The 24,978-nt window shown below is 42.7% G+C and overlaps 2 protein-coding genes across 2 annotated transcripts in view; both read right to left on the minus strand.

The window, feature by feature from the left end:
• REL (REL proto-oncogene, NF-kB subunit) overlaps window positions 1–822 on the minus strand; it is a 29,138-nt gene extending 28,316 nt beyond the window's left edge. Inside the window, exon 1 of the mRNA XM_071443836.1 lies at window positions 663–822. Within this exon, the coding sequence (XP_071299937.1) occupies window positions 663–669 (7 nt within the window). The 5' untranslated portion in view covers window positions 670–822. The remainder of the gene's footprint in view (window positions 1–662) is intronic.
• Window positions 823–5,522: 4,700 nt separating this feature from the next.
• Window positions 5,523–24,978, minus strand: part of PAPOLG (poly(A) polymerase gamma) — a 29,586-nt gene continuing 10,130 nt past the window's right edge. Inside the window, exons 14-26 of the mRNA XM_071443727.1 lie at window positions 24,854–24,973; window positions 24,487–24,596; window positions 22,569–22,690; window positions 22,312–22,481; window positions 21,320–21,408; window positions 21,172–21,242; window positions 20,058–20,129; window positions 19,410–19,463; window positions 18,529–18,623; window positions 11,428–16,232; window positions 10,654–10,761; window positions 7,170–7,346; window positions 5,523–5,652 (exon numbers count right to left, since the gene is read on the minus strand). Of these exons, the coding sequence (XP_071299828.1) occupies window positions 16,172–16,232; window positions 18,529–18,623; window positions 19,410–19,463; window positions 20,058–20,129; window positions 21,172–21,242; window positions 21,320–21,408; window positions 22,312–22,481; window positions 22,569–22,690; window positions 24,487–24,596; window positions 24,854–24,973 (964 nt within the window). The 3' untranslated portion in view covers window positions 5,523–5,652; window positions 7,170–7,346; window positions 10,654–10,761; window positions 11,428–16,171. The remainder of the gene's footprint in view (window positions 5,653–7,169; window positions 7,347–10,653; window positions 10,762–11,427; window positions 16,233–18,528; window positions 18,624–19,409; window positions 19,464–20,057; window positions 20,130–21,171; window positions 21,243–21,319; window positions 21,409–22,311; window positions 22,482–22,568; window positions 22,691–24,486; window positions 24,597–24,853; window positions 24,974–24,978) is intronic.

Raw genomic sequence — 24,978 nt, forward strand, 5'->3', positions numbered from 1 at the left:
TTCATTGTTGTGACTTTAAAATACGAACGTTTAAAGCACAAGCCCGGCTGTTTCCTCTCCGCGTTGATAGTTAGCACACCTATACATTTATCAGGAGTGAAAGTTCAAACCTTCCTAAGTGGGAACAGAACACACACTCATGTTCTGAAAAGCAGATTTGCCTAGAAATACTATTCTAATTAGTATAGCCTAGTTTTAAATTTAGGGGTTTTTATTTTAACCCTAAGAAAGATACCAGAGAGATGCCTCCCGAAACGATGACAAGCCTCTAGAAACTTAATTGTGCATTTTGTTGCAATTATTCAGAGCACGATCCCTTATCTGCATTACTTTCCATTTGTGCCATCACTATTTCTCATTCATTTGCATTCTCACAGCCTAGTTCTTATGTGAGCGGGATCCTGATGATCACGACCCAACCTCCAGCCTGTTGTCTCCGTCCCAGACAGGGACCCCCGCGCTTATTTAACACCTAAACGCTCCTGCCGCACAACTTTAAGACCTAAAAGATCCATTTGAAACGGAACAGCCTCGCAAGACCTCATCCGAAACGCCGCTCCGGCCTCGCAGAGTCAACACCCGCCGCCACCAGCGAGGGCGGGCAGCGCTCGGAGCCCCTCGCCCAGCCCAGCCCGGCCCGGCCCGGCCCCGCCGCTGCTCACCGGCCATGCTGACAGCTCCGCTCCGGCCTCTCGCCGCGGGGCTCCGGCCCGGGCCCGCACACCTCGCAGGGACACTCGCACGGCCGCGGCTGCCGGGCTCGCCGCCCTTTTCAGGGGGAATTTCCCGTGGGGCGGGCGGGCGGACGTGCGCGCTGTGCTGCGGAGCCGCCCCTCGCCCCGCCCCGCGCCGGCGGGCACCGGGGAATCGATCCCCGCGGAACCCGCTCCGGGACGGAGCTCCGCGAGGAGAGCAGGCACACGGCTGTGCTCCGGTCCTGCCCTGCCCGGCAGCCAGAAGTACGAAGGCAAAGTTCAGCTGCTCTGGTTCCAGAGCAGGGCAGGGATAGCGAGAGCTGTTTCGTTCCGGGGGCATCGCCCCGACACCGCCGCCAGACCAAGCGCTCTCCTTATCCATCTTTTTCTCGGTCGCACGGAGCCCGGTGGTCAGCCCAGGGAAGGGAAAGCTCCAGGCACGACTGTACTGAAACCTTCCAGCGCCTACCCAAGCCCCCCATGAGGTTTATAAGACAGACATGGATAGACTTTTACCAAGGCCGGTAGCGACAGGGCAAGGAGGAATGGCTTTAAACTGGCAGAGGGCAGGGTTACGTTAGATACTGATAAGGAATTCTTTACTGTGAGGGTGGTGAGGCAGTGGAACAAGCCTAGCCAGAGAAACTGGGGATGCCCCATCCTTGGAAGTGCTCCGGACCAGGCTGGATGGGGCTTGGGGCAGCCTGATTTAGGGGAAAATGTTCCTGCCCAAAGCAGGGGGTCGGAATGAGACAGGCTTTGAATGCCCCTTCCAGCCCCCTCTGATTCAATAAGTAAGCTGTATGTACTAGGGACAGACCAAGACTGCAGGGAAGGTAAGAAATAATCACCAACAAGCCCATTCAGTCACAACGATCCACTCTAAATCTACCAAACCTCCGGAGCATCCCAGATCCTGCATCTCACAGCTTGGCCCCCACACAGCGAGGGGAAGCCAAGGAGCTGCACACTGGGAACAGCCCCGTGTTTGGAGCAGGTGGAGAGGTCAGTAACAAACAAACAAATATGGGGGCAAATTAAAAAACACCTAAAAAAAGAGGAACACAAAGGGAACAGGAAGGCCACACCTAGCTGTGGTGTCAGACTGCTTAGTTAACAATAAAATGTGATTTTTTTTTCTTAAATCTTTAATCTGGGAGTGGAATAAACTGTCCCATTTATTAGTTAAATCAATTAGTATCCCTGAAAAAGAAAGATTAATAAAACAACAAGAAAAGCCTGAAAGAACACTCAAGTGATGTACAAAACCGATAGCTTTTTGCTTTTTTCCCCACTATCCTATTTCTAAAGCTAAGGTTAGAAATGAAGCACAGCTGAAAATGCTGTTCTATAATCTGCAAATTCATACACCAATCCATGTAACTAAGCAGAGAGGCTGCCAAATGCTTATTATTCTTCCTGCTCTGTACTCCATCTCAACAGGACTTTTCTTTATAACCTTAGTTTTGGCTCAGCTATCCTCATATTTCCTATAAACAAAAATTATCTTTCTCCACCCCACAAGCAAAATTTTCTTTATTAAAGATTCATGGTTTGTCACATGGTAGGATTGTTGCACCCCTGTCAAACTTATAACTGAAATTGGAATAGAAGAATCCTAGGGAGAACACAGGATAATCAAAATGTCTGTGACATTAGCCTTAGATGAAGAGAAGAAAAACTACACTACTCAGATGTTATAATAAAATAATTCTATTGCTGTGGGTTAGTTTCTTGCCAGAAGAATGTAATTTCTTATTTTCTTTCCCACAAAAAAGCCAAAACAAAACAGCACAAAATATATAAACCAGCAATGCCCTAGAAGTGTAAGATATTCAGACTAAATTTTTACATCTTCAGGGATTTCTTGGATTCCCTATGATTGATAATGTACAATAAAGCAGGTCTAATATTTTAAATCAAACTCAGACTTTACCTACACAAGCATATGTGACCACAAAGCACAAACTGACAAAGAGACTACAAATAAAATTGTTCTGCTCTACAACAAAGGCAGCAAATAGGAGAAGTGCACAACCTGAATTCTCTGTGCTAAGCACCCCATCCAAACAATCAGCTCATCAACACCTCGTGTTAGAAGATACTTCAGTTTTTATATTGATCACCTGCTGGGGGAAGTTTTGTACAAATCTTTATTCACAGGGCTGAACAGCCAGAGAAATGCTCCCAATTTGAGGGCATCCCTGCAGATCACAGGAGTGAGCGGGACAGGATTTTTAAAAGGAAAGGGGTGCAACTCCTGTGGGATAGCTGAAGCTGTAGATGTGAGTTTTGAGTTTAGATGTAAAGTTAAACTAAACACTTTCCCTTACTTATCTTCAGGCTGGTTTTCCAAATCTCTGATAGTAAAAACTCTGACATCTCAGAAGGAATTAATTTAGTTGCTTCCCTAAATACAGTTTATATACCTGGTTTCCAGCTATTTCTGCAGCCCATGACACTACTGAGTAAACACAGACCAGGGAGACTGTGGCTCAGAACAGAAGTATCCCCTGATTTCTTCAGAAGGAAAGTGTTAGCGTAGGGCACACAATCCAAACTGACGTGAAATTAAGGGCAGTATTCCAGCCAATACAAATACTGTGTTATTACTAAAACATAGTAAACATTCCCTACTTTTCCCCAGCTCTTTTGAACTCTACCTCTTAGGGCTTGCAGGAACAGGCTACTCAAAGATAATCCTTAAGATTGCACGTTTGAAATTGGGGTGGTATCTCACATACACAGCAGGGTCTTTGGAACAAACTGCTCCTTGATTTTATTCTAAAGAAAAAATATGAATGGATTGCACTTATAGCATCCCAAAAGCTTTATCTCTCTTTCTTCAAGTGAAAACAATTTGTGATAAACAACCAACCCTGTGAAGAGTTTAATTGTGTTAAAATCTATCAGCTCCCATCATCAGAATACACAGAGACTAGATCTGGCTCAGGAGGATCCTCAACAAAGTGACTGGAGGAAGGACAGCATGGAAAGGAGATGTTTTCTTGATGGTTTTTCTCTAGCAGTAGCCATAAGCCAATGGTCAGGGAAAAGCACAACAGTGGGACAAAAGGAGCTTTTAGTCTAAGACCAGCATAGCTGTTTTTATAAAACATTCTATGGAAACCAAGAAGCCTTCCCAAGAAAAAGGCAAAAACCTAAGCAAATGAAGAGGCCTTACTCAAAGTTGTGCAAGCATGTGGATATTCCTCTATTCCTGACTGGCCTGTATGCAACTCTGCTCTGCTGCCATTGGAATCCCTGGCCCGGGGATTATCCCGGGAGAGTGAGGTGAACTAGAGGATTGCACTACAGCTCTGGCAATCACAGAAACCTCGTCAGCAGCTGCCACGAAGTGTAAGAACATGTCATAGCTTTGGGTATATGCAGATCCCTGCAAAAAGCAGGACGGAATTCCCCTCCTGCAGCATTGCATAACAACAGCCAGGTGCTTCACTATTATTTTTGTCAGCCGACTTGGCTATAGCCAGGGGCCAGATACCAGAATTCTTAGGCCAGTCTGATCCAGTGCTTCACTTCCTGTCTTCCAGTTAAAGCAAATGTTTTAAGATCCCATTTCTCTCCAGTTATCAAGTCCAAAGACAAGTCCTACCCTCCTGCTTTTCACTGGCTGCTGCTCTAGCACATTTAACACCTACATTGCTACAAGGAGTAAAGCTCCCTGTTCTGGCAGGGAGCTTCTCATGGGGCAAGCAAGGCTAGAGTGGAGGGATAAAAAGCCAGCACTAAAACCTCCTACAGCAGAGCACTGAGTGTTTGACATGGTATTTGCCAAGCCTAGGACAATGGCTCTTCAGTGGTACTTAGCACAGGCATTGCCCAATGAAGCTGGCTATGACAGGAGAGCAGCACAGGCAAACCATCAAGTCTTTATTTCCTGTTCCCAGCTATCTGACTTCAATCAAAGATAAGGCCCTTGTCACTGGCCTGGTTAAGCAGACACTAAGGTACTTTCAGCATATGGCTCTCCTAATAAGGTGCATCACTAGGAGCAAGAATAGTATTAATAAAATCATTCTCTTCTTTCCTTAAGGAACAAAGTTAAGTGCTGTTTTCTTGTCCACTCTATCTCAAGCCTCACCTACTGCCAGATTAGAAATTTCCACTCCTCTGTGCCTTAAGAAACTTTTTGCTGTCAGAAATATATTTTTTAATCTCAAAGGCGTCTTACTTAAACACTGTCAGACCTTTTGTGCTTATTGGTCCTGAGGAAGGCTCCAGTGCAGAAGCCATTCTCAAAAACTCATGGCTTCCAGATTAATGATAAACTCAAAGGTTGTTCAAGTCACTCTGCTGGAAGCGTTCCTGTACCATACTTCGAGTTTGTTTGACATTAGAACAATGCTACTGTGCCTCCCTCAAAACAGGGTGGAGAGAAAGGAAATGCTAATAGAGAAAGGTAGGTCTTGTGGATAAGGCACAAGGCTGTGATTCAGGAGACTGGAATTCAGCTCTTGGCAAGTCAGCCTTTCTACTCTTAGGCAAGTTGTTTAATTCTCTAAGCCTCAATTTCCCCAATAAAAATCAGAGAAGATACTTCCTTGCTCCCACACTTCTGCCTTATTCACTCATGATGCAACTTCTTCAGGGGATGACAACTCATTACATGAAAGTGCCAAGCACAAAACAATGATAGTTAAATGAGCACTGGGGTAGTGCCAGAAGAAGTGTCCCCCCTGACAGACTCTCTTGTCAGAGAGTGTCCCCTCTCTGTCTCCATCCATATCCAGGTAACTCACTCCTGTGCATTCCTACACTGTTCCAAGCACTCCTTTGGAAACACAGGAGGCATGCATAACACTTACCTGGAGGAAACAAGATGATTGGTTTTTTCCTGCTGGCTCAGTTTTTCTGCTGGAGCCAGTTCCATGTGCAGTCAGAAATGAGCTGCCAGCAGGAAGGAATGTGGTGGCACCAAGGCCAGAACAAGTCTCTGGAAGACAAATTTGGGCAGAGGTGCCTGCTTCCTGACGGAGTGCTCACGTCATGGAACTGTAGCACAACACTGTATTTTTAGCCTGAGAAATTGATAAGTCTCCCTGAAATGTCTAATTCACACTCCTCCTTTTCCAGAGTTAGTACTCAGAGCAGAACTTGTCAGACACTTTCTCTCCCAGCCCTCTCAAATGTTTCCTATTCCCTTCTACTCATCCCAGTGCTGTAAACACATACCAGGGTTTGGGAGTTGCATTATTTAACAGAGAAATATTTAAATGTTTGTTGGCAGGCAAAGAAAAAGATGGAGTAGTGTTTTCATTTTCCACTGTGCTACATAGAACACAGTAGTTGATTAGTGACCTCTGAAGTGGTCACTAAACTGCAAACTCCTTCCTTATGCCACAGTCAGGATTTATCTGATGCAGTAGAGCTGTAGGGAGAGGACTTTTAAAAAAGAGATGAGCTCAAGCTGAGCAGAAGGAGCAAAGTCAGCAGAAAACCACCTTTTTCTGCCCAGAATGATTTTTTTTTTTTCAAAATAGATTACCCCTATAAGCCAGATCACTGTGGTTGCTTTCAAAGGGAAGCCACAAAGCACAAGGAGGCAGAAGGAAGGATAGGAATTGTCCCTTTGGCAGCAGCAAGCTGTTACGAGTACCTTAGTTTACAATGAAAACTGCATAAAAATATACAGGCAATGTATGCCTAAAGTAATTCTGCTGCTCCCCAGAACTCCAGCACACTCCAGCCAGTCATCGTGCACTGGGGCCACTACAAAGGATAACAATCAATCATCCAGGTTTTTATTACAGGACTTCCCTTTTTCCTCAGGGCTCACAAGGAGTTTAAGCTTTTTAACATCACCTTGAGCTTCAAGAATCTCAGAAGACTGTATTCTCAGCCAGTAATCAGAATCAATTAGGTTGGAAAAGACCTTTGAGATCGGAATCCAATCTCTGACTGAACGTTACCTTGTCAAGCAGACCATGGCAGTGAGTGCCACATGCCGTCGTTCCTTGAGCATCTCCAGGATTGATGAATCCACCACCACCTTCCTCAGAAGCCAAATTCAGTATCTAATCACCCTTTCAGGGAAGAAATTCTTCATAATGCCCAACACAAACACCCCTGGGTGCTGCTTAAGACTGTGTCCTCCTGTCCTATCCCCAGGAGAAGAGCCCGACCCACACCCGGGCACATTTTCCTTTCAGGGAGCTGCAGAGAGTGACAAGGCCACCTTCAGGAGGTGAAAAAGGTACCTCGTTTCAGTACAGCCCCACCTGATACAGCTCCTCTTAATTGGAAGTCTCACACCTTGATTCTCACCCTCTAGCCCAATGACTCTGTAGCTCTGATTTGAGCAGTTAAAGGATTACACCCAGGAATGACAGAAAGTGGCATCATTCTTCAGGCCAAAGGTAAACACATAACACCTTCTGGGACAAGTTTACACATCAAGTCCTCCTACGGATGCAAAGCAAACCTGCCGTTTGTAAATTAGCCATTACACACCTTATCTGGCGCTGCATGAGCCCTTTCTCACAGATTGCCCGGGGCTGTGTGTCACAGGTGCCACCTCAGCATGCAAAGCCTCACTGGCAGCAGCTGGCCACAATAAACTCGGAGTAAGCCACAACCAGGCTGCTCATCCACGGCTGTCTGTGCCTGTGCATCCAGCTTGCTGCCATCCTGCAACAAAATAATTCAGACTTATTAACGAGGCCTGTATCTTAGTAGGGCTACCATTATTAGTGTGAGCTTTCTGAATGACAGGGTTGAAAGCCCTTGATTTCTCACCCAGAACAGTGATGAGTTTTGCTGTTTCATTGTCTTGTTCATTTGGCAGTTGCTACATGACTTGTCAATTTTGCTTTTAGGACATCTGGGGAAAGTGTGACGTCGCTTTTCTAATCAATGTTGTGGTTAACCTCTCATACAACAACGAGTTTGATAAATACTCATTCACCTGCACAGGATTTTCACTTGTGAGCCTTAATATTGTCAAAAACAGATCAAATCCAAAGAACAGCCTCTGGGTTTTCAATCTGAAATACTGAGCCTTAAGTATAGTAAATGTGTCAGGCACCATGAGACTCAGAACAGTTTCAGATGCCTGAAAAAAACACTCCATGTACCTTACTTGTGTGCAAGTAAAGAATACACATATCAATCTGATTTTTTTTTTAATGAAAAAGAACACCAAGCCAAGAAGAAGATTACTTCTTCAAGAGACCTCTTGTGCAATACAAATCAAAAAAAAAAAAAAAAAAGGAACTGAACTGATTTTTTGCTCTGTGCAGTGGAAATAACAGCTCTAGACACAGCCTGTTGAATGGAAACAAAACAGACACCACAAGCTGCTTCTGGCAAGTACGTGCAGGAACCAGAGGAAGGAGAAGGCCTAACCCAAGAAAGAGCTGACAGAGAGCAGCCAGTGGCCAAAAGGATTAATTAGGACAAGGGCCAGAGTTTAATGAAGGTAATGTCATATATAAAGCTGAATATAAAGAAAAGGCAACTGCTTCATGGAAAGGTTTCTTAACAGGCAGATGTAAAAAAGACAAATTATTGAAGTCAAGGATGTCCCAGCTCCACTTCTGATCAGTCTCCAACGATACCCCGGGCTGCAGGTCAAATCAGCAGTGCTGGAACTCAACCTGCTCAGTTCTCTGTTCCCAAAGGCTGAGACAGGTACCTGCCACCTAAATCTTTCATTGCACCAGACCCAGGGATTCTAAGATAAACATTACAGGCACCAGTATCAAAAGAGTAGAACGTAAGGAATGGAGGGCATTTGGAATAAAATCTGTGATTACAGCTTCATTGGCTTGACTCCTGCTTGTCACAGCAGCTTGTCCCTTCGGGGCCTTGATGCCATTGTCTCAGGGATGGTGAGTAACACCCTCGGCTTTGTGGTGTCTCAATAAAATGTCCCCTCGCGGTGACAAATTTCCTCAGTGGGCACACAAATCCTGCTACCCCCCACTGCTCCTGTAGTCCTGGCCTAGTGCTTCTCCCAGAACAACAGGGTCAAGATTTACATGTGCAAAGCCCAGAGCTTTAGTCTCTGTGCACTATCTCCAGATCTCATCTCCAAGAAAAGCAGCCAAAGAGAGCTGACTGTGCCTTTTCCTGAGTTCCCATTAAAAGAAAACCTGCATAAGTAACCATCTGCGTAACTGAAATTCAACTGAGACCAACGTTCCCACTGAATTTGAAAAGCAGTTCTGTCCATATACGTAATCATTTGCTTAAAAAAAAAAAGATAAAACACCAAATCTATAGGTTTAAAGAAGTTTGTTACTTTTTAAAAAGAAAACAGCTCTTTCAGTTTTTCTTACCATCTTCTCTTACCCCATAAAAGCAAAATCCTGAGAGTTAACCAATCCAGATTTAACACCACTTCAAAGTTTTAGAGATAGAAACCAAATCTATTCCCAAAGGCATGGATGCTGTAGAGAAGTGAATGCTGTAGCTGGCTGATTCCAGGAGATTCAGACATGGTAATAGCAGAGACACTTGCCTAAAGTAAAACTGGCTACCACACTTAATTAGTATTCATTATGCTCCACCCCCCCATAAACAGCCTGCAGAGAGACTGGTGCAATTGTGAGATTGGTGGGGAGACCTGATTCACATCTGGATACTTTCACTGCCCCAAGTCTTTCAAACTTACCTGACCCACCAAGTGAGACTATGGCTCCCAGGAAAAAGCTGCTGCGGCAAGGAAAGCTTTAATTCCACCTTTCCTTAACTCCTCCTTCAATTACAGCTTTCTTTTCCCCAGTGCTAGACACTTCTGAGATTCAGCTGGAGAGGGCACTGGGCCATCTTGTCTTGATTGTGCTTTTGCCAAGAAAGGTTGAACAGGATGATCTTGGGGTTCCTTTCCAAGACAGCATTCCATTCCATGACAGATGCTGTCTTGGCAATTGCTGGTGCTACCCTTTTTCACCATTTTCACCTGTTTATTTTGAAACTGCCAGGGCTTTGGGACAAATTGGGGAGAGATCTTTCATCCTGCCTCCACAGCACAGCAGGGTGGTCTAAGGCTACAGCTCCTTGGCTGCACAGCAACCCAACCCTCACATGTGATGCACTGATTTATTTTTGGGGCTCCTGAGCTCTCTTATGCTACTGCTCCTAATTCCCTTTGCCCAACAGTGGGCAATGCCTGTGCTCTTGGGGTGCAAAAACCCCATTAGGAAACAGATCTGAAATAATGACATTAATTCAAAAATCCATGTCGTTTAGCTGCTGGATTTTTTTTAAACTAGAATTTATCTTCCTTTTACATATCTTAATTATGTATGTTATTGTTTCTGCCTCCTAAATATGCATCTTTAAGCTTCAATGTCAACATAAATACTGGTACAGCTATGCAATTACAGCACTTTTGCTTCTGCAAATATTCCCATGACCTACATCACAAAAACTCTGGCAGGTGACCCAGTTACTACAGACTTGGTCAGTTCAGGACTTCACACTTGCAACACGGTTAAAACCTTATTTGCAAAACAGTGCTGCTGTAACTGGTCAAGTGGAAACCATGTGACCTGACATGTTTTTAATTGCACTGCAGACAGAACTTTTAATTTACATAGCCTAGGACCAGCATATACTTCTGTTCTGATGCCAGAGGACACCAGAAATGTAGGAAGTTAAAAAAAATCAAGGCGGCCACTTGGATAATTTACTCAGACAATTACTGTCTCATCATTACCATCCCTGCTTAGAAGAATGTTTACCAATGCCCCTAGAAGAAGAATGGAAAAATAAAATTAAATATATAGCTGAATGGAACCACAGAATAAATTACATTTAGCAGAGCAATTACAGTTTCTCCCAGACTATATGCAATATGAACAGGCCTATATTTGTGTGGTCAACAACCCTGCCTCATAGACACCCCTGTAATTAATTTGAAATAACAAAAACCAGGGATAAATAAACATGGTGTTGTTTTTGCTCCCTTTACCAGTGTTTGGCTCCTTACCTACATACAGGCAGTCCATTCACTGCAGCTGATGAAGCAGAACTCTCCAGCCAGGAAAGAAGAGAAGGACTCAAATGTGCTGGGGACGAAGGTGGCAGCAAGAACCTCCTAAAATGATAAAACCCCAGTTGACTGTGGTTTATAAAAACAATACAAGCAAGACATAGCAAAGCAGCTACTGTTTAATTATAGTTACTAAAGGGTTTTTTTTCCCTCTCTTTAACAGCCATTTTATGCTCTAGCAACCCTGTCCACTTCTCTTTTGCAATATCCTCCCCTTCACAAGCCTCTAACCCACCATGCTTTCAGCTTTTGCAAAAGTCACTGGCTGTCTTCCAACCCAGAGCTCCCCACCACCACATGCACAGCACTGCTCTAGGAACAGATGTTTGGTGTCTTCATAAACTCCTGGCCTGGGCTCAGGAAGATGGAGGGCAGCCACAGCTCTCTGTGGTTCCCTTTACAAGAGAAGCTCCATCTTGGCTCATAACATGCTCAAGCAGACACTGCCCAATGGCATATTTGGGAATTTCAGAGAATTCACACTCCTGGAACTGGAAGAGGGAAGGGGTGTGTCAACTTCTCTCAACTGAGTGTTTTCCCAGCTTTATTTGGGGGGGCTTTAAGAAACTTATGAAGCAATAGCACATTCTTGGTGCTCATTGTGCATGTTCACTGCACTGGACAAGTTTGATTCCAGGAATAAGTTTATTAAATTTGGGGTCAGGCAATAACACAATCTCAGTGAAGAGTCAAGAGAACCCAATCACGCACCTCATTTTCAGACAATGCTTCCACTTAACTTGACTGGAATTTTGAGTGATAGAAGTCCATGGCCCTAAAAACAGAACATTCCTGTAAGTATTGACGTATTGTGAGGGGGATGGATTCCAAAAACTTGCTGTGAACTCTGCCAGTCTTTCAGAAAGATACAGCAGTATACCAGTTCACACATGTAACATTAATCGTGTTTTTAAATAAATATGTACCCTTAGCATCCATTCCTTTTCTAGAGATACTCCTTAGAAAATAAGTCATCCTATTCTTTTTTTTTTACAATTTTACTATCAAGAACTATTGAGATTCTTCCTCACCACTCTCACTCACCCCCACAATATTAGGACATAAAAACTTACCCATGAGTACTTAATAAGGTGTTAGTTTGCATCTGGCAGTCCTGTGGCACTGTGGGTTGTGCTAAAATTCTTAGTGAGACTTTTTTTACGGAGAAACGAAAATAAGCAGGAAACAAATTTGTGATTTTTTAAATTGTTGTTGTTAGGAAGACAGTCTGAAAGGAAAAGTTGTTTAATTTGCAAGCTTGTAAAAAAGCAACAAGAAAGAACAGTGGGCTATCATGTAAATAGTGGGTTAAAAAATCAATAGCTGGTGTCAGTAGTCTCTAGAAATACAGAACCCTTAAAGCAGTCCTTAGGCAGATAGAGTAACTTGTGTACTGGGAATCCCCACTGTGGGCATAGACAGCCTGACTGAAGAAAAAGGGTCTCACATTCAGGGAACTTGACTTCAGTTTCTGGTCTGAGCCACAAAATTTCTGTCTGGCCCTTCATAAATGGTTAATCTCTACACCTTAGGTTCATCTGTTAAAGCAGAAGGAAAGCCTTGGGAAAAAATGCATGATACTTAATTCCAAAACAATAATAAGGAACTTCTGGTGGGCACTCTGTCCAATTATTTTGGATAAGAAGTCATCTTAGACATTGGTGTTAGTGGTATCCATTACTTAACAGATAGGTTATCCCATGTTTGTCAACAAAACATCTTAAGAAGTAGCTGAAAACCAAAACAATCTAAGCTAAAGAAACAGTGACTGAGAACAGACTGAAGTTCTCATACAAGCAGGAGCTGATGAAATATTGTGGTGTTGCTTAGAAGTCACTGAGACTGTGGTTAGTTTCTATTCTCTAGCCTTAAACTTTTCTGAGTAATGGCTTTGCTTTTGTTTGACGTTTTTAGACCTTTGCACGAGAACAGACAAAAGTGCAGCAGAGTTTCCCCACTGACATCACAGCGACTGAAATCAGGGGTGACCTTTAAGGTTGAACACAAGACTTGTGTTTGAACATACAAACCTCTGCTGGAGCTCCACAGCTGGGCTGCTGGACAATCCACCTCAGCTTACTTGTTACTGAAAGGTGAACCCAAACCAACTTTAAATAGCCAGAGTCTAGAGAAAAATGAGATATTACCTTGACTGAATTTTCCCCATTTGAAGTCACAACATGTATGAATGGGAGAGAAAATTAACATGCTGCTGCTGACTCATTTCTGGAAGAGGAATAGTATTTAGTAAACTGATTGATAACTTTACAGGCACGTACCAAACATTTACCCTGAATTACAGCAGAGTGAACATCTCTGTACTTGCACAATTTACCATTTAGTGTAAGGCAGGATTTATTTAGTGGGTGAACAGAGGAACAGAAACAGGGGATTCCCTGGCCTTTTCATTGCTAGTACTTCACTGCTTGCAACAGGGTCATTTTCCTCAAAATACAATTCCCAGGGGCATATTTTTGTCTCATTTGGTTGTAACTAAATTACTGCAAGCAATCACTCTACAGAAGACACTGTTTCCATGATTTTCCAGTTGTTCATGATTTGGCAAATTTGGTAAATGCTTTGAACAAAAGCGATACCAGGTTTCTTTACAGACCCTCCCAACATGTTATCCTGAATAGCAAGTAACATACAGAATTAATTAAAGACCTGTAAAAACATTCAGAATGAGTGAAGAAAATTAACATATCCTGTACCATCTAGGCAAAACCAAAAGTGAATGTAATGACCAGCTCCAAGTCATGCAAGAAACAGAGACTTTACTTTCAGAAATACAATTCAGAGCCAGCACCAGCTTTCAGTTTCCTGACAGCCTAATGCCTGTTTCATTTGAGAGAGCAGAAAATGCAGAACTGTAAAATAGCTGGTATTTCTCTGGCTTAGTTATTAGAAATCTCTGTTGGATTGCTCATTATGACAGGTTTCTGCCTTTCTGCTTAAGGCTGTACATATTAATATGAAAATTCAGTATCAAATAAATAAAAAGAGGAAAAACAATCTAACAAAAATCACAACAAACATTGTTCCAAAGCAGTGCTGAAGGCATTTAGCCAAGAATTACACATCAGTGATTCACAAAACCTCAGCTTTTCTTCCTTGCATGCATGCACTCAAGAGTAGGTGGTATAACCTTCTGTTCTGGCCAAGTGACCACACTGGAAAAACAGAGCAGAATTAAAACTGCAGGGATAACAGAAATTCTAGCATGTTCTAGCTTTAGTACCTACTTGCTACAGCCTCTTATTTTTATCAATTATCATCAACACACATTGTTGGTTATGGCGAGTCAACACTTCCTAGTTTAAGGCCACATTTTCAGTCACTCCCAGTTTGCCAACACCTTTTCTTCACATGATCACACACACTGCCCCTTAACACGATTTTTTAGGAAAAACAGAACAAATATGACTCAGTCATTTTTCTACGAATGACCATGGGGAACATATACTTTAACTATATTCAAAGAATCCTTAAACTTTTAAGAAACTCCTTTGCATTTCAGAAACAAGGACATGAAATTTAGTGAGGAAGCTGTGCTGGTGTCATTACTGGGATTTTTTGCTCTTCCTTGGAAAAGATTGACTTTGCATGTTTGCCAGACTTGCTTTTAGTAGCCAAAATTTTAGCTTTCTGTCCACTGCACAGACATGCAGAGAGTGAGGTGGATGGTGCCCACAGCAGGCAGCTGATTGCCAGGCTGCCACAGGCTGAAACTGAAACAGGGCAGGTTATTTCTCCTCTAGTTTCAGGACTCACGGCAGTTTTACTCATCACTACCAAATAATGATTACCCAGTTCAAATTCAGAAAGAGGGACTCAGGTGCAAGAGGGAAATGGGAATCATCAGAGAGAAAAGGAAAACAGGCAAGAAGAGTCTGAGATCAGAAGGAATGAAAAAAAGTTGAGGTGTGAATAAGAAACAAGGTTGGGAGAAGACAGCAGGAGGATTCAGAAGTTTCCTTTTTCCCAGGAAAGAGGAACTGCTCAAGGATGAGCAGTCCGTATCAATTTCTTGAAGGTCAGACAGCTGAGACTTTAACAGGCTGTATTTTCCAGAATAAGGGAAAAATCAGTCCCCAGGCTACTGCTTTGTCAAGATCCTCCCATAGTAACACCCAAGGTCCAACAGCCTGGAGCCCTGAGCCTTTGGGCCACGCTCAGGGGCCCGCACCCCAGGGGAGATGATGGATGGAGAAACCCTCATCCATCCCTGGGACACTCCATGGAGGCAGCAAGGAGTGCAGGGTGGAGGCCACCCCCGGGCGCTCAGGGCAAGGCAGGCACATCGTGGGGGCTGTGGTGTCCCCGCAGCCGGTGGCAGCGGCAGCCCAGGGCAGCAGTGACGCTCCGCGGTGGCCACACGCGGCACTGTCACCGCACACGCAGCCTCGGGGCAGGAAGCAGCCCGGCCGTGGGACGGGCACGGGAAAGGACACAGCGGGCAGGCAGTGCCCAGAGCCAGCCCCCGGAGCGGGCACGGCTCCCCTGCGAGCCGGGAAAGGACACGGGGGGGCAGCAGGCAGCCCCCAGAGCCAGCCCCCAGAGCGGGCACGGGTCCCCTGCGAGCCGGGAAAGGACAGAGCCCCCGGGACGGGCAGGGAGGGAGAAGGCAGCAGCCGGCTGGGCTGGGCTGGGCTGGGCGTGAGCCCCTCGCCTGCAGCCTCCGAGCACGGTTCTTCATTTACTGGAATAATGCACAGGATCACACTCTTTATAAGAAACGTGATGAGGTAATTGCTAAAATACAGCCAGGAGTTTTTGCTGGTCTTTTTAGGCTCAGCAGCTTATGTCACTCAGTGTTACATAAGACAGGGTTAGTAAGCCCCCTCTCTCCCACAACCAAGTTGAACAAATTTCAAGATACCTTTTTTCCTCTTTGCTTTTTCCTCCTTAAGGCAAAAAGTAAGCACTTTCTCTCACTTCCTACAGGAAAATCAATTGCTACAGCCAAAATGTAGGTGACTTCACATTAACTGCTTCTTTGCTTGTACCTAGCGAGTAAAACCACAGATGTTAACTCCTGCAAGGCAACTTCTTGCTCAAAGTTACTGACACAATTTCAGTGCAGAGCTGCTCCTCTTGGAAGAGACTGAGATGAGGGACCCATGCTCAAGCCAGACACCCAGCAACCAGCTAAGAAAGCAGAGAGAAAAGAACAACGTTTGGAGGAAGTCTGAGAGAAAAGAGCTTCCCTCAGGCAGGAGTAACTTCCCTTCCAATCACTTCAACAGAGGAGAACACCCAAGTTGAGTAAGTTTGAACTTTATTTACAAACAGCTGAATTCTAATCTCAGGGTCCTGGGGCAGCATCGAACTTCTGCAGCATCCAGGGAAACTCCAGAACACTGACGTCACTTAACATCACACTTGACATCCTTATATGTCAAGACACATTAAGATAAGACGTGTAATTCACCAATGGATCAAGTCTGAGAAACTAGTAACCTAAATTCTTCCTGAATGCTCTTCTCAAAACCCTGAACATTCTTCTTAAAACCCTAAGAGTGAGGAAGAAAATAAAAAAAAATTTATAAAGAGCAATTGGAAGATTAACCACAAAGCAAGAGCAAAATAAAATGATCTGTGTAAAGGTATATCCATAGCTAGGTTACTTTAGTTTGAGAATAGTTGCATAAGTGCATGTGCTGACATAGAGCCTATGGGAAAATGATCCCTTAAACAGTCTTGGAACACTCATGTGGAAGAATTTAAAAGCATGGGAATATTACAGGACTGTAGTCTACTACAAAACACTTCCCATATTCCTTTTGCTGTTTATCTTATCACCTACTTCAGCTTTAGTTACCTCAGATTCATGATGGATTTGTATTTACACAGGTGCTGAAGCTGTAGACCTACTGTAACTGGTACACAGAAGTGACAATGTTTGAGTGCTGCTGGTTTAGAACAGGTCACAAAAAGGAGGCAACCATTTTATAAACCCAAGGTGTAGTTCTGCTGAAAGCCACTTAAGTAACAGGGGTACTGTTTCGTAATTTTAACCTAAATCAAAGCCTTGCAGTCTAAGCTTTGGGGGTTTTGGAGGGTAGAAGGAAGAACAAGGCCTAAAACTCACTAAGGTCAATTTCTAAGGGATAAATTGCACTTGAAACAAGCTGGAAACCAGAGAATAAGGGGAAAAAAACCAAGTAGATTGTGATAAATGTAGCCATGCTTTCCCCAAGGGTTTGGGATACTAGCAGCAGAGGGAATGCTAAGGAGTTAAGACATGACAAGATAGATACCACCTCTTATTTCCTTAAAGTCCTTCACTCTCCTCACTAAGGTGGATACTTAAGATGTTTAGAGCTCAGATTTGCTCTTCAAGACAAGCAACTAATTTTAAAACAATTCAGGGGTATCTTTGTCCACATATCAAACTGGGACTTCAGGTGAGTCATGCAGTTGGCCAACTGCAAAATGCAGAGGGCATTAAATCAAACCCCAGATCTAGCAGAAGCAGGAAAGCAAAGCAGTGTTCCTGGTCTCCTCAGGCTTACTCTAGCATGGCAGTTTAGTGGTAGATGTGGCAGTGTTAAGTTTACTACTGGACTCTAACCTGAAGGTTTTTTTCTACCTAAATGATTTTATGACATTAAAATTCTGTAGAAAGCTTTTTTCTGGCACTGCCTTCCTCCCACCCCTTTAGAGTTGGTTTAGTTGCTTAGATTTTTTTAAGCAGATCCCATCTGCTCTAAAAAGAAAAAAAAAAAGAGACTAAAGATTTTAAATTTCACTTTGAAGATAGCTTTTTACAGTACATACAAAAATACTCTGGAAAAACAACTTACAAGTTCACTTATGAAACCACCAAATGATAAAGAAATTACAGTAGAGAAATAGCATAATACTTGTTTCATATAATCAGAATTTCTCCCCACCCCCCAAAACCCCTAATGCATTTAGCTGGGTAAGCAGTGCTATCAGTTTACAGAACCAGACTCAAGACTAGGACAGGTTTTCATGTAAGCATTCAGAACAGCTTTCAGGGTTTATCTGAAACCACCTTCTGCATGCAGCTTGCAGGTGGGCAGTAGTGTCAGGACAGCCTCAGCTGTTGCAATGTTTCAGTGCATCTTTGCTGTGTGCTCAAAGTTGGGCTTTACTACCCAGTGACACAAAAAAACCTCTCAAGTCTCACACTGGAGCAGTCTTGAGACAAAGAAAGTATCAGATAACACAGCATGGGACATGTCTGTCTAATCTCCATACCTTGGTAGCATCCTCTGCTGCATTTCCTTCAATACTGAACTCATTTAGGGGCCTCCATGGGAGGCAGCACCTGTGCAGTGCATGGCTGTGCAAGGCAGGGGCAAGCTGCAAGGAAGCTGAGCACCATTGTGAGAGGAGCACAGGAGTGCGTGGTGTGCCAAATGGGAAGATAATTGGAGAGAAGAACAATGCATGCACATGAATTAGGCAAGCACAAAGGAACACAAGCACGCTAGTATGCACTCGAAAACAGAATGTGGTTGCAGCAACTAATTAACCCTGGTGGCATTTATCCATTCTGAATCCAAGGCACAGGACAGGTTGGTTTTTGTAGCTGTTTCAGCTGGTGACAATTTAGACTTTTAAAAAACTCCTAAAGGTAACTGTTACAAGCACATGCAAAGAGTAGCTCAAAAGGAAGCAAGCATCCAACAGCAGTATAAAAATCAGACCATGATTTTAGCTGGTCAGTTACAGTAGGGGCACAGTAACCTTCTACCTTTGTAAGTAACTACAACACACACTCAGAATAAGGACTGGTAACAAGTGATTATCCTCTTCACCTGAAGATCAACCACTTACCCATTAAGGGTAAGTTTGATGGATCTTTTAATAATACGAATGCTATTTGTTGGAACAGGAGATGAAGAATCTGGCAGTTCTTTACTGGGAAGCCTCTGTAACACACAAACAGATGCCACAGCAAAAAAAAAAAAAAAAAAAAGGAAAAAAGGATTTTTTAAATCAATAATTGAATTAATTTAAAATTCATTAATTCAGAAGTAGCAGCAGATAAACCCTTTCCTAGCTGAATATAACATTCTTTGTGTAACACTGTTTATGTACTAAACTTGTATGGCTCAAACCCATTTTTAGAGAAGCCTTTTTTTTTTTAACCACACCACTTATTGAATTACCACCATATCCAGAGGAAGAACATTTTCCCCTCTGCACAATTCTTTTCTTGCATGAACTGAGACCAGTATATCCCTGATGGGGGGGCGGGGGGAGAAATTAGAGTTGCTCAACAGCACAGTAAAGAAAGATTTTTCTCAGATCCATGGATCAGGAAAACAGAGTCTCTACTGTCTGGATCACTTCCAGTCTTACAGCCCTCACTTTCACAACATTCTACATGACACAGAGCAGTTAGTCACCTATAGACTTCAAAGCTTCCAAGTCTCATCACAGAAATCAGTATACGAGTACTGATAACAGTACAAGAAAACCAAACCAGGACACAAACTCAGTGTCTGGGGGCATGGAAATGTAGTTTGCCAAGTTCAAAACTTGGAAACTTTGGCTTTTCTGAAGGTCATTGCTCATTTATTTAATTTGTTGGAAGCACAACAGGCAAAACCCTGCTCATCTTCAAACCACCAAGTGTGATGGTACATAAATCTTTGTACATGTGATGAAAACTGGCTCTGCTTTACCTATGAAGACAAATGCACAATAAATACCTGTGATCTTGATGTGATCACTGGAATCTGCATGGATTTTCCATCAAGGACACCCTAAAAAAGCCAGAAGGGATTTTGTTAGGCAGTATTGCCAGGTTCCTGACTGAGAGGCAGCAAGTTCTGGCAGCAAGGATACCTTAAAATCATACATGCATTAACAACCTCCACCCCATGGGGCGTGGGTTTAGGTATCCTGAAGCCCTAAAACCACACAGACAGTGGTTCAGGTATTTCAGCCCTCACCACCAAGATCTCATCTTTATTTGAGGGCGTGCCCTCAAGAGTTTATGCCTCAGTAACAAGCACCATGAATAGCAAGGCTCTTTATCTTCCCTCTGAGAGGCCAAAGGATTTAGTCTTTACAGCAGTTTTAATTTACATCAGTGAATCAAATAGTTTTGAAAAGAAAATTCAGTATTATTTCAAACATGGAAATGAATTAGACACTACCAAATCAACTAACAGTAACATTTAAAAGATAGGTCATATGAGTGTAATATTTGGGGAATGAGAACTGAAATAAACTAAACCAAAAAGTGTATTTTTGTTTCCATCAGTAAACATGCAGAGAATTTATGTGAGGCAGTCTAATCACCAAACTATTGAGCTTTTCAGTTAGTCCACTGAGTAAAATCACTTAAAAATTACATTTTTTGTAGCTCTCTTCCTCCCATCTTGAGGGTATCCACTTTCTGTGAAATCCGAGTCCCACACGTTTAGCTGGAGGAACAAAATACACAGACTCAAAATAATTGCTGTGCTAAAATTCTCTTATTTGGGTACAGCTTCCAGTCAACACATTAGATGTATTAGGGGCCATTCTTAAAAGAATATTTACACAAGTCCACCATTACCCCACAGGAATTTCAAGCCTCTGAAAAAGCCCTACTACCCAAGCCTTGAAATCTGTACTTGCAATATTCAGCACTAGATTACAGTTCTACAAGAGGATTCTTTTTAAGTGTCAAAGTTGAGGGCTCTTTCTCTGGTTGTTCTTTGCTTGTGCCTCAAATCAGAGGTCAAGCTCCAAGAACAGCTACTTAAGGATATTTACACATAGGAATAAAACAAATGAAATACTAATCTAGAAGTTCCACAAACCAAGATTTAACAAGAAACTCCACAGTATCATTTCAGAAGTAATGACCTATTGAGTAGGCTGCTGATTTCTAAAGCAGCACAACTATCAACAGGCACTCAAAAAGCATCTGCCAGAAACAGATTAGCTCATACTTTTACAGTCATAAGACTCATATCTTCTTTGTTTGGAGATAGTTTTTTTCTGAATTAAGAACTGCTTCCAGATGAGACAGTTCATTCAGCAACTGGTCACTGCAGTGACAGATAAGCACAGGAGTATTTAGATAACTTGGCACCTGATGACAAGCAGTCATTAAGTGCCAGATCTTGAAAATATGTTAATAGTTACACATCAGATTAATTACAATTACATTCTAGTCCAACTAGAATGTAAATTTAGATTCCTAAATCCTTTGGGGATGTATAAATGCATTCATTTTCAGTTATTTAACTTGTTCTACATCAGTAATCAATACTGCTTTCAACCCTCCTTGGGCTAGCCCCCCCTTCTTGCCTTTTCTCCATCTATGGCTTTTTGGGGGCATTCTCCTGCTGTTGGTGGACGAGATACTTTAGAGCTTGGAGAATAATGCTGCTTAGGTGAAGCACTCCTAGGATCCGTGATTAGAGTCCCACTTAATTTATGCTGCTCTTGCACAAAACACGCTCTGAGTTGACAAACCGTGTTATATCCTGGAATGGTGCAACCAATGGGAGGTCCCGATGTTCTTAGTGCAACTGTAGCCTCCATTTCTGTAGGAGACACCTGGCTTTTAGAGTTTGGCCATGAAATGATAAACTACATTCCACCTACCACTTCAAATACATACTTGAGTCAGTCACAGGAATGCAAAGTCCCTTAGACGTGGATGGCTCAGCTACACTGTTGGCACCACTACAACTCTGACATTCAACATTTCTATAAAAGTCAAACACTTGAGTTATAAAATGCTAGTTTGTGAGATACTGTATATGTCATTTCCAGAAAGTGCATGCAAGACAAATACCAACCTCCTTAGCCCCTTGTCAGAGCTCTATTAAACAACACAACCTCCCAGGCAATGTAGCACCAGACCACCATTTTGCTGGATTTCAGACTGCAGATTTAAACTCAAGCATTTTCTTTACTGAGTCTTTATGTGCTCATATATTCTCCCAGATTAGTCCACCCAGCACTTGTGCTGCTTTGAACCCCTGTTCTGTTCTACCCAGATGTCCACACACTTTTTTGTGATTATTTTTTTTTCATGTGACTTCTACAGTATCAAACATTCTGAAGAGAGCAGGTATCACACATTTGGTAGGACTGGGCAATTACTCTCAAGATTACATATCCTTCCTGTGCTTAGGGATAAACAGACTTCCCAGGAAGTGACAGACTTTTACTGCCCAAGTTCTCATACCACTCCACTAAGTCAGCAGCAGCTCTGGTGTTTCTGACACCAAAATCGGTATGTCATTAGAACTTAATCTACTTGGCATCACCATACTTTTTGTTAGAAAGAACAGTCACTTGCACATAAAATACTCCAGCTTCAAGTTGCCCACTAAACTGTGAAGATCTACATTCAAGACTAAATTTCCCTGGTGTCAAGTTCTCCATTCCTCCATGTTCATGGATATTACTTAGAATTTTTCAAGGATTCCTTTAACCTGGTCTCCTACCACATGCCCAATGGAGATTCCAGCTTTATTCCTGAAGCTTTTAGAGCCCTCCAAGTGCTTATGATCCACATAGATCCAAACTAGAAATCCTAGACTCATTTACAGTGTGAGTCAGTTAAAAGCAGCTTCTCCACAGTTCCAAGGTCATGGCACTAACCTTTCTGTCTCTGCTGTAGAGATGTCCAACTTAGATATCTTATTTAACGAAGAGGAATTAGAGGGTGTTCTGGAATCTCTGTCTTTGGAACCATCCGAACAGCTTTCACCTAAAGAAGACCTTTTGCACTGAAGTCCACTATTATTTTGACTAATATCTGACACCCTTTGCTGAAACGACAGTTAAAAAATAAAGTCTTCAAGTAATCATTAAAGCTTTTATTAAAAATTACCAGAAGCGCTGAATTTTTATTATACCTTCTTTCTTTTCTGTAAGGTTCCTGCTGGCAAAAAATAATGGAGTTGCTTTCTCTTCACATAAGTTGCCTCAATCTTCATACCTTCCTTTAGGATGTTGAGGGCACTGGCCTGCCTGTAAACTGACATCAAAAACAGTGTTGTAGCTTAGTGGGGATGTTTGCATTAGTGCTGGTCAGTTATATTTGGTTTCTTTAGAAACATGACTGCCCAGCCCAAATGAAGAGTTCCCAGCTTAAGTTTACACAAAACACTGCCCAAGCATTCCCATCATCATAAAAAGGTGACTGTGACCTGTGATGGCCATTTTCCATTCACCACAGCCCAGCCACAAGAGCTGTTTGAGTTCAAATTTGCATTTTTAAATTCTATCTGTCCAAGGAAGCCAGACTGGATTTTAGGGACATATGACTTAACAGACTCACTACAATTTAAACATGTTTTTCTCAACTGCCTGCAAGCAGCCTTTTATGCAACTGGCAAAGGCTATAGCAGCACAACAGTTATTACAGAGTTAAGGCACATTTAGATAAGCTTATCTAACTGGCCTATCACTGGAGCATAACTGGAAAGGCAGCTTGCTAACACACAGAGAGGGAATCAAAGCAAGGATATGCAACCCAAAGGCTTTCCACAGGAGACCAGAAGTGAAGTAAAAGCACAGAGATGAGCACACACACCAGTATGGACAGTTCCTTCAAATGAAATTCAATAATTTGTAAAAGGGAAATAAAGTTCACTGAACAAAAGCCCTCCAAACTGAGCCTTCTGTCCTTGGGCTCCTCAACTTGAAATTAATCTTTGCCCTCTAAAATTATTCTCTCAAAGTCAAGGCACATGGTAACAGCTCTCTAGCACAGAACTACTGGTTCCAAATGATTTCCCACCTCTCAAGGAACAGCTTTTCTGTTCAATTCTCTCTGGATTCACACCCTACAGCCAGCACATACCACAGGCTGTGAGAGCACACAGCTAAAGTAAGAGCCCACAGCCACGCTAACAATGTTTGTGCACAGAGGATTTACCATTAGTTCTGGCCTCTCAGCAGCACATAAATCTCATCACCATAATTCACACTTGCCACTGAAATGTAGTGCCACTGCATGTAACCAGCAAGTACAGACAGCAGTGCAAGTCTGAGGAAATCACCCTGCCTGGCTTGTAACTCAGATGAGAGTTCTGATACATTTTTCTGTGCTTTTCTCATATCCCAAGCACGAGCTATGAAGAAGGTTGGGTTTTACTGCTTTTAGTCATGCCATCTGAGCAAAACAACACAGAAGTCGTGCTGGTGCTATGGGAAAACTCCAACAAACATTTACAGGATTACACTGTTCAGAACTCTGTCCTAACACACTCATCACTCAGAATAGCCTAATTTCCTTATTATTCTAGCATTATCTAACAACACTTGCCATATTAATTTATTTCTACATCTATCAAAAGTAGTACCAGACTTTGGACATGAAAATTCACATGCATGTAATTACTATGTGACAACCCAGTGACTTCCACAGTTCTGAGATCACATTATACACAAACTGTCTTGGAGAAATACCATCAACAGGCATCAACAACTCCTTTCAGAGCTCGACACAGTCACTTCCCACTTCCAAAGTTCAGCAGCTGACTACTGTTTGACAAGTATAGCTACCCCAGCAAATGGGCATCCCTGGGCTTCACAGCTGACTGCCCCTACAAGAAATGCACTTGTTTCACATATGGCACATGGTGTATGACTGTAACACACTTTTGTTTTAAGATGGCCTTACTTTGACAAATGTCAACACAATGTGGTTTTGAAGCTAATCTTTCATATGTTGCTATCTAATAGCAAAAGGAAGCACTTTGTGAAGCAACTTGCACTGGAATAAAAAGAATGACACTCTACAAGTCTAGAGCAAGAAGAGAGCCTTACCTGTGTCTGTGAATGACTGTATCCCATGTGTTAGATCAACGTTAGTCTTTACTGCACTTTCTGCTTTCTTAAACACAAGCCCAAGAAACCACATTGATACATATCCACTCCTAAAAAGAGACAGATTCACAAACCTGAGTTGGGCACAGACACCAGTCACTTGGATTCTGGTACATTTGAGCTGTTCAGTTTAGAGATAGCCCAGACTAAATTTCTCAGAGCACTTCTCCCTGAACTGCTCCCTTCTTTAAGATTTCATGTGCTCAGGACCCTGCCAGAGACACATAGAGCCTCTCTCATCAATGAGCTGAGGGGAATGAAAATACAATTTGGCCAATGTGCACTTCAGAAAAGTAAAACAACTCACTGTTTATAGAGAACTTCGTTGCCAGGGAAAGACTGTGGCTGCACGTGTGCAATAGTTATAAATTCATTCCTTTCCAAGTTTCCAACCAGCACACGGATTTTGGACTCCACGAGGCCAATCCTAAT

This window comes from Agelaius tricolor, unplaced genomic scaffold (assembly GCF_023055355.1).
Source record: "Agelaius tricolor isolate 1412-34295 unplaced genomic scaffold, bAgeTri1.0.p SCAF_1, whole genome shotgun sequence".
Lineage (NCBI taxonomy): Eukaryota > Metazoa > Chordata > Aves > Passeriformes > Icteridae > Agelaius > Agelaius tricolor.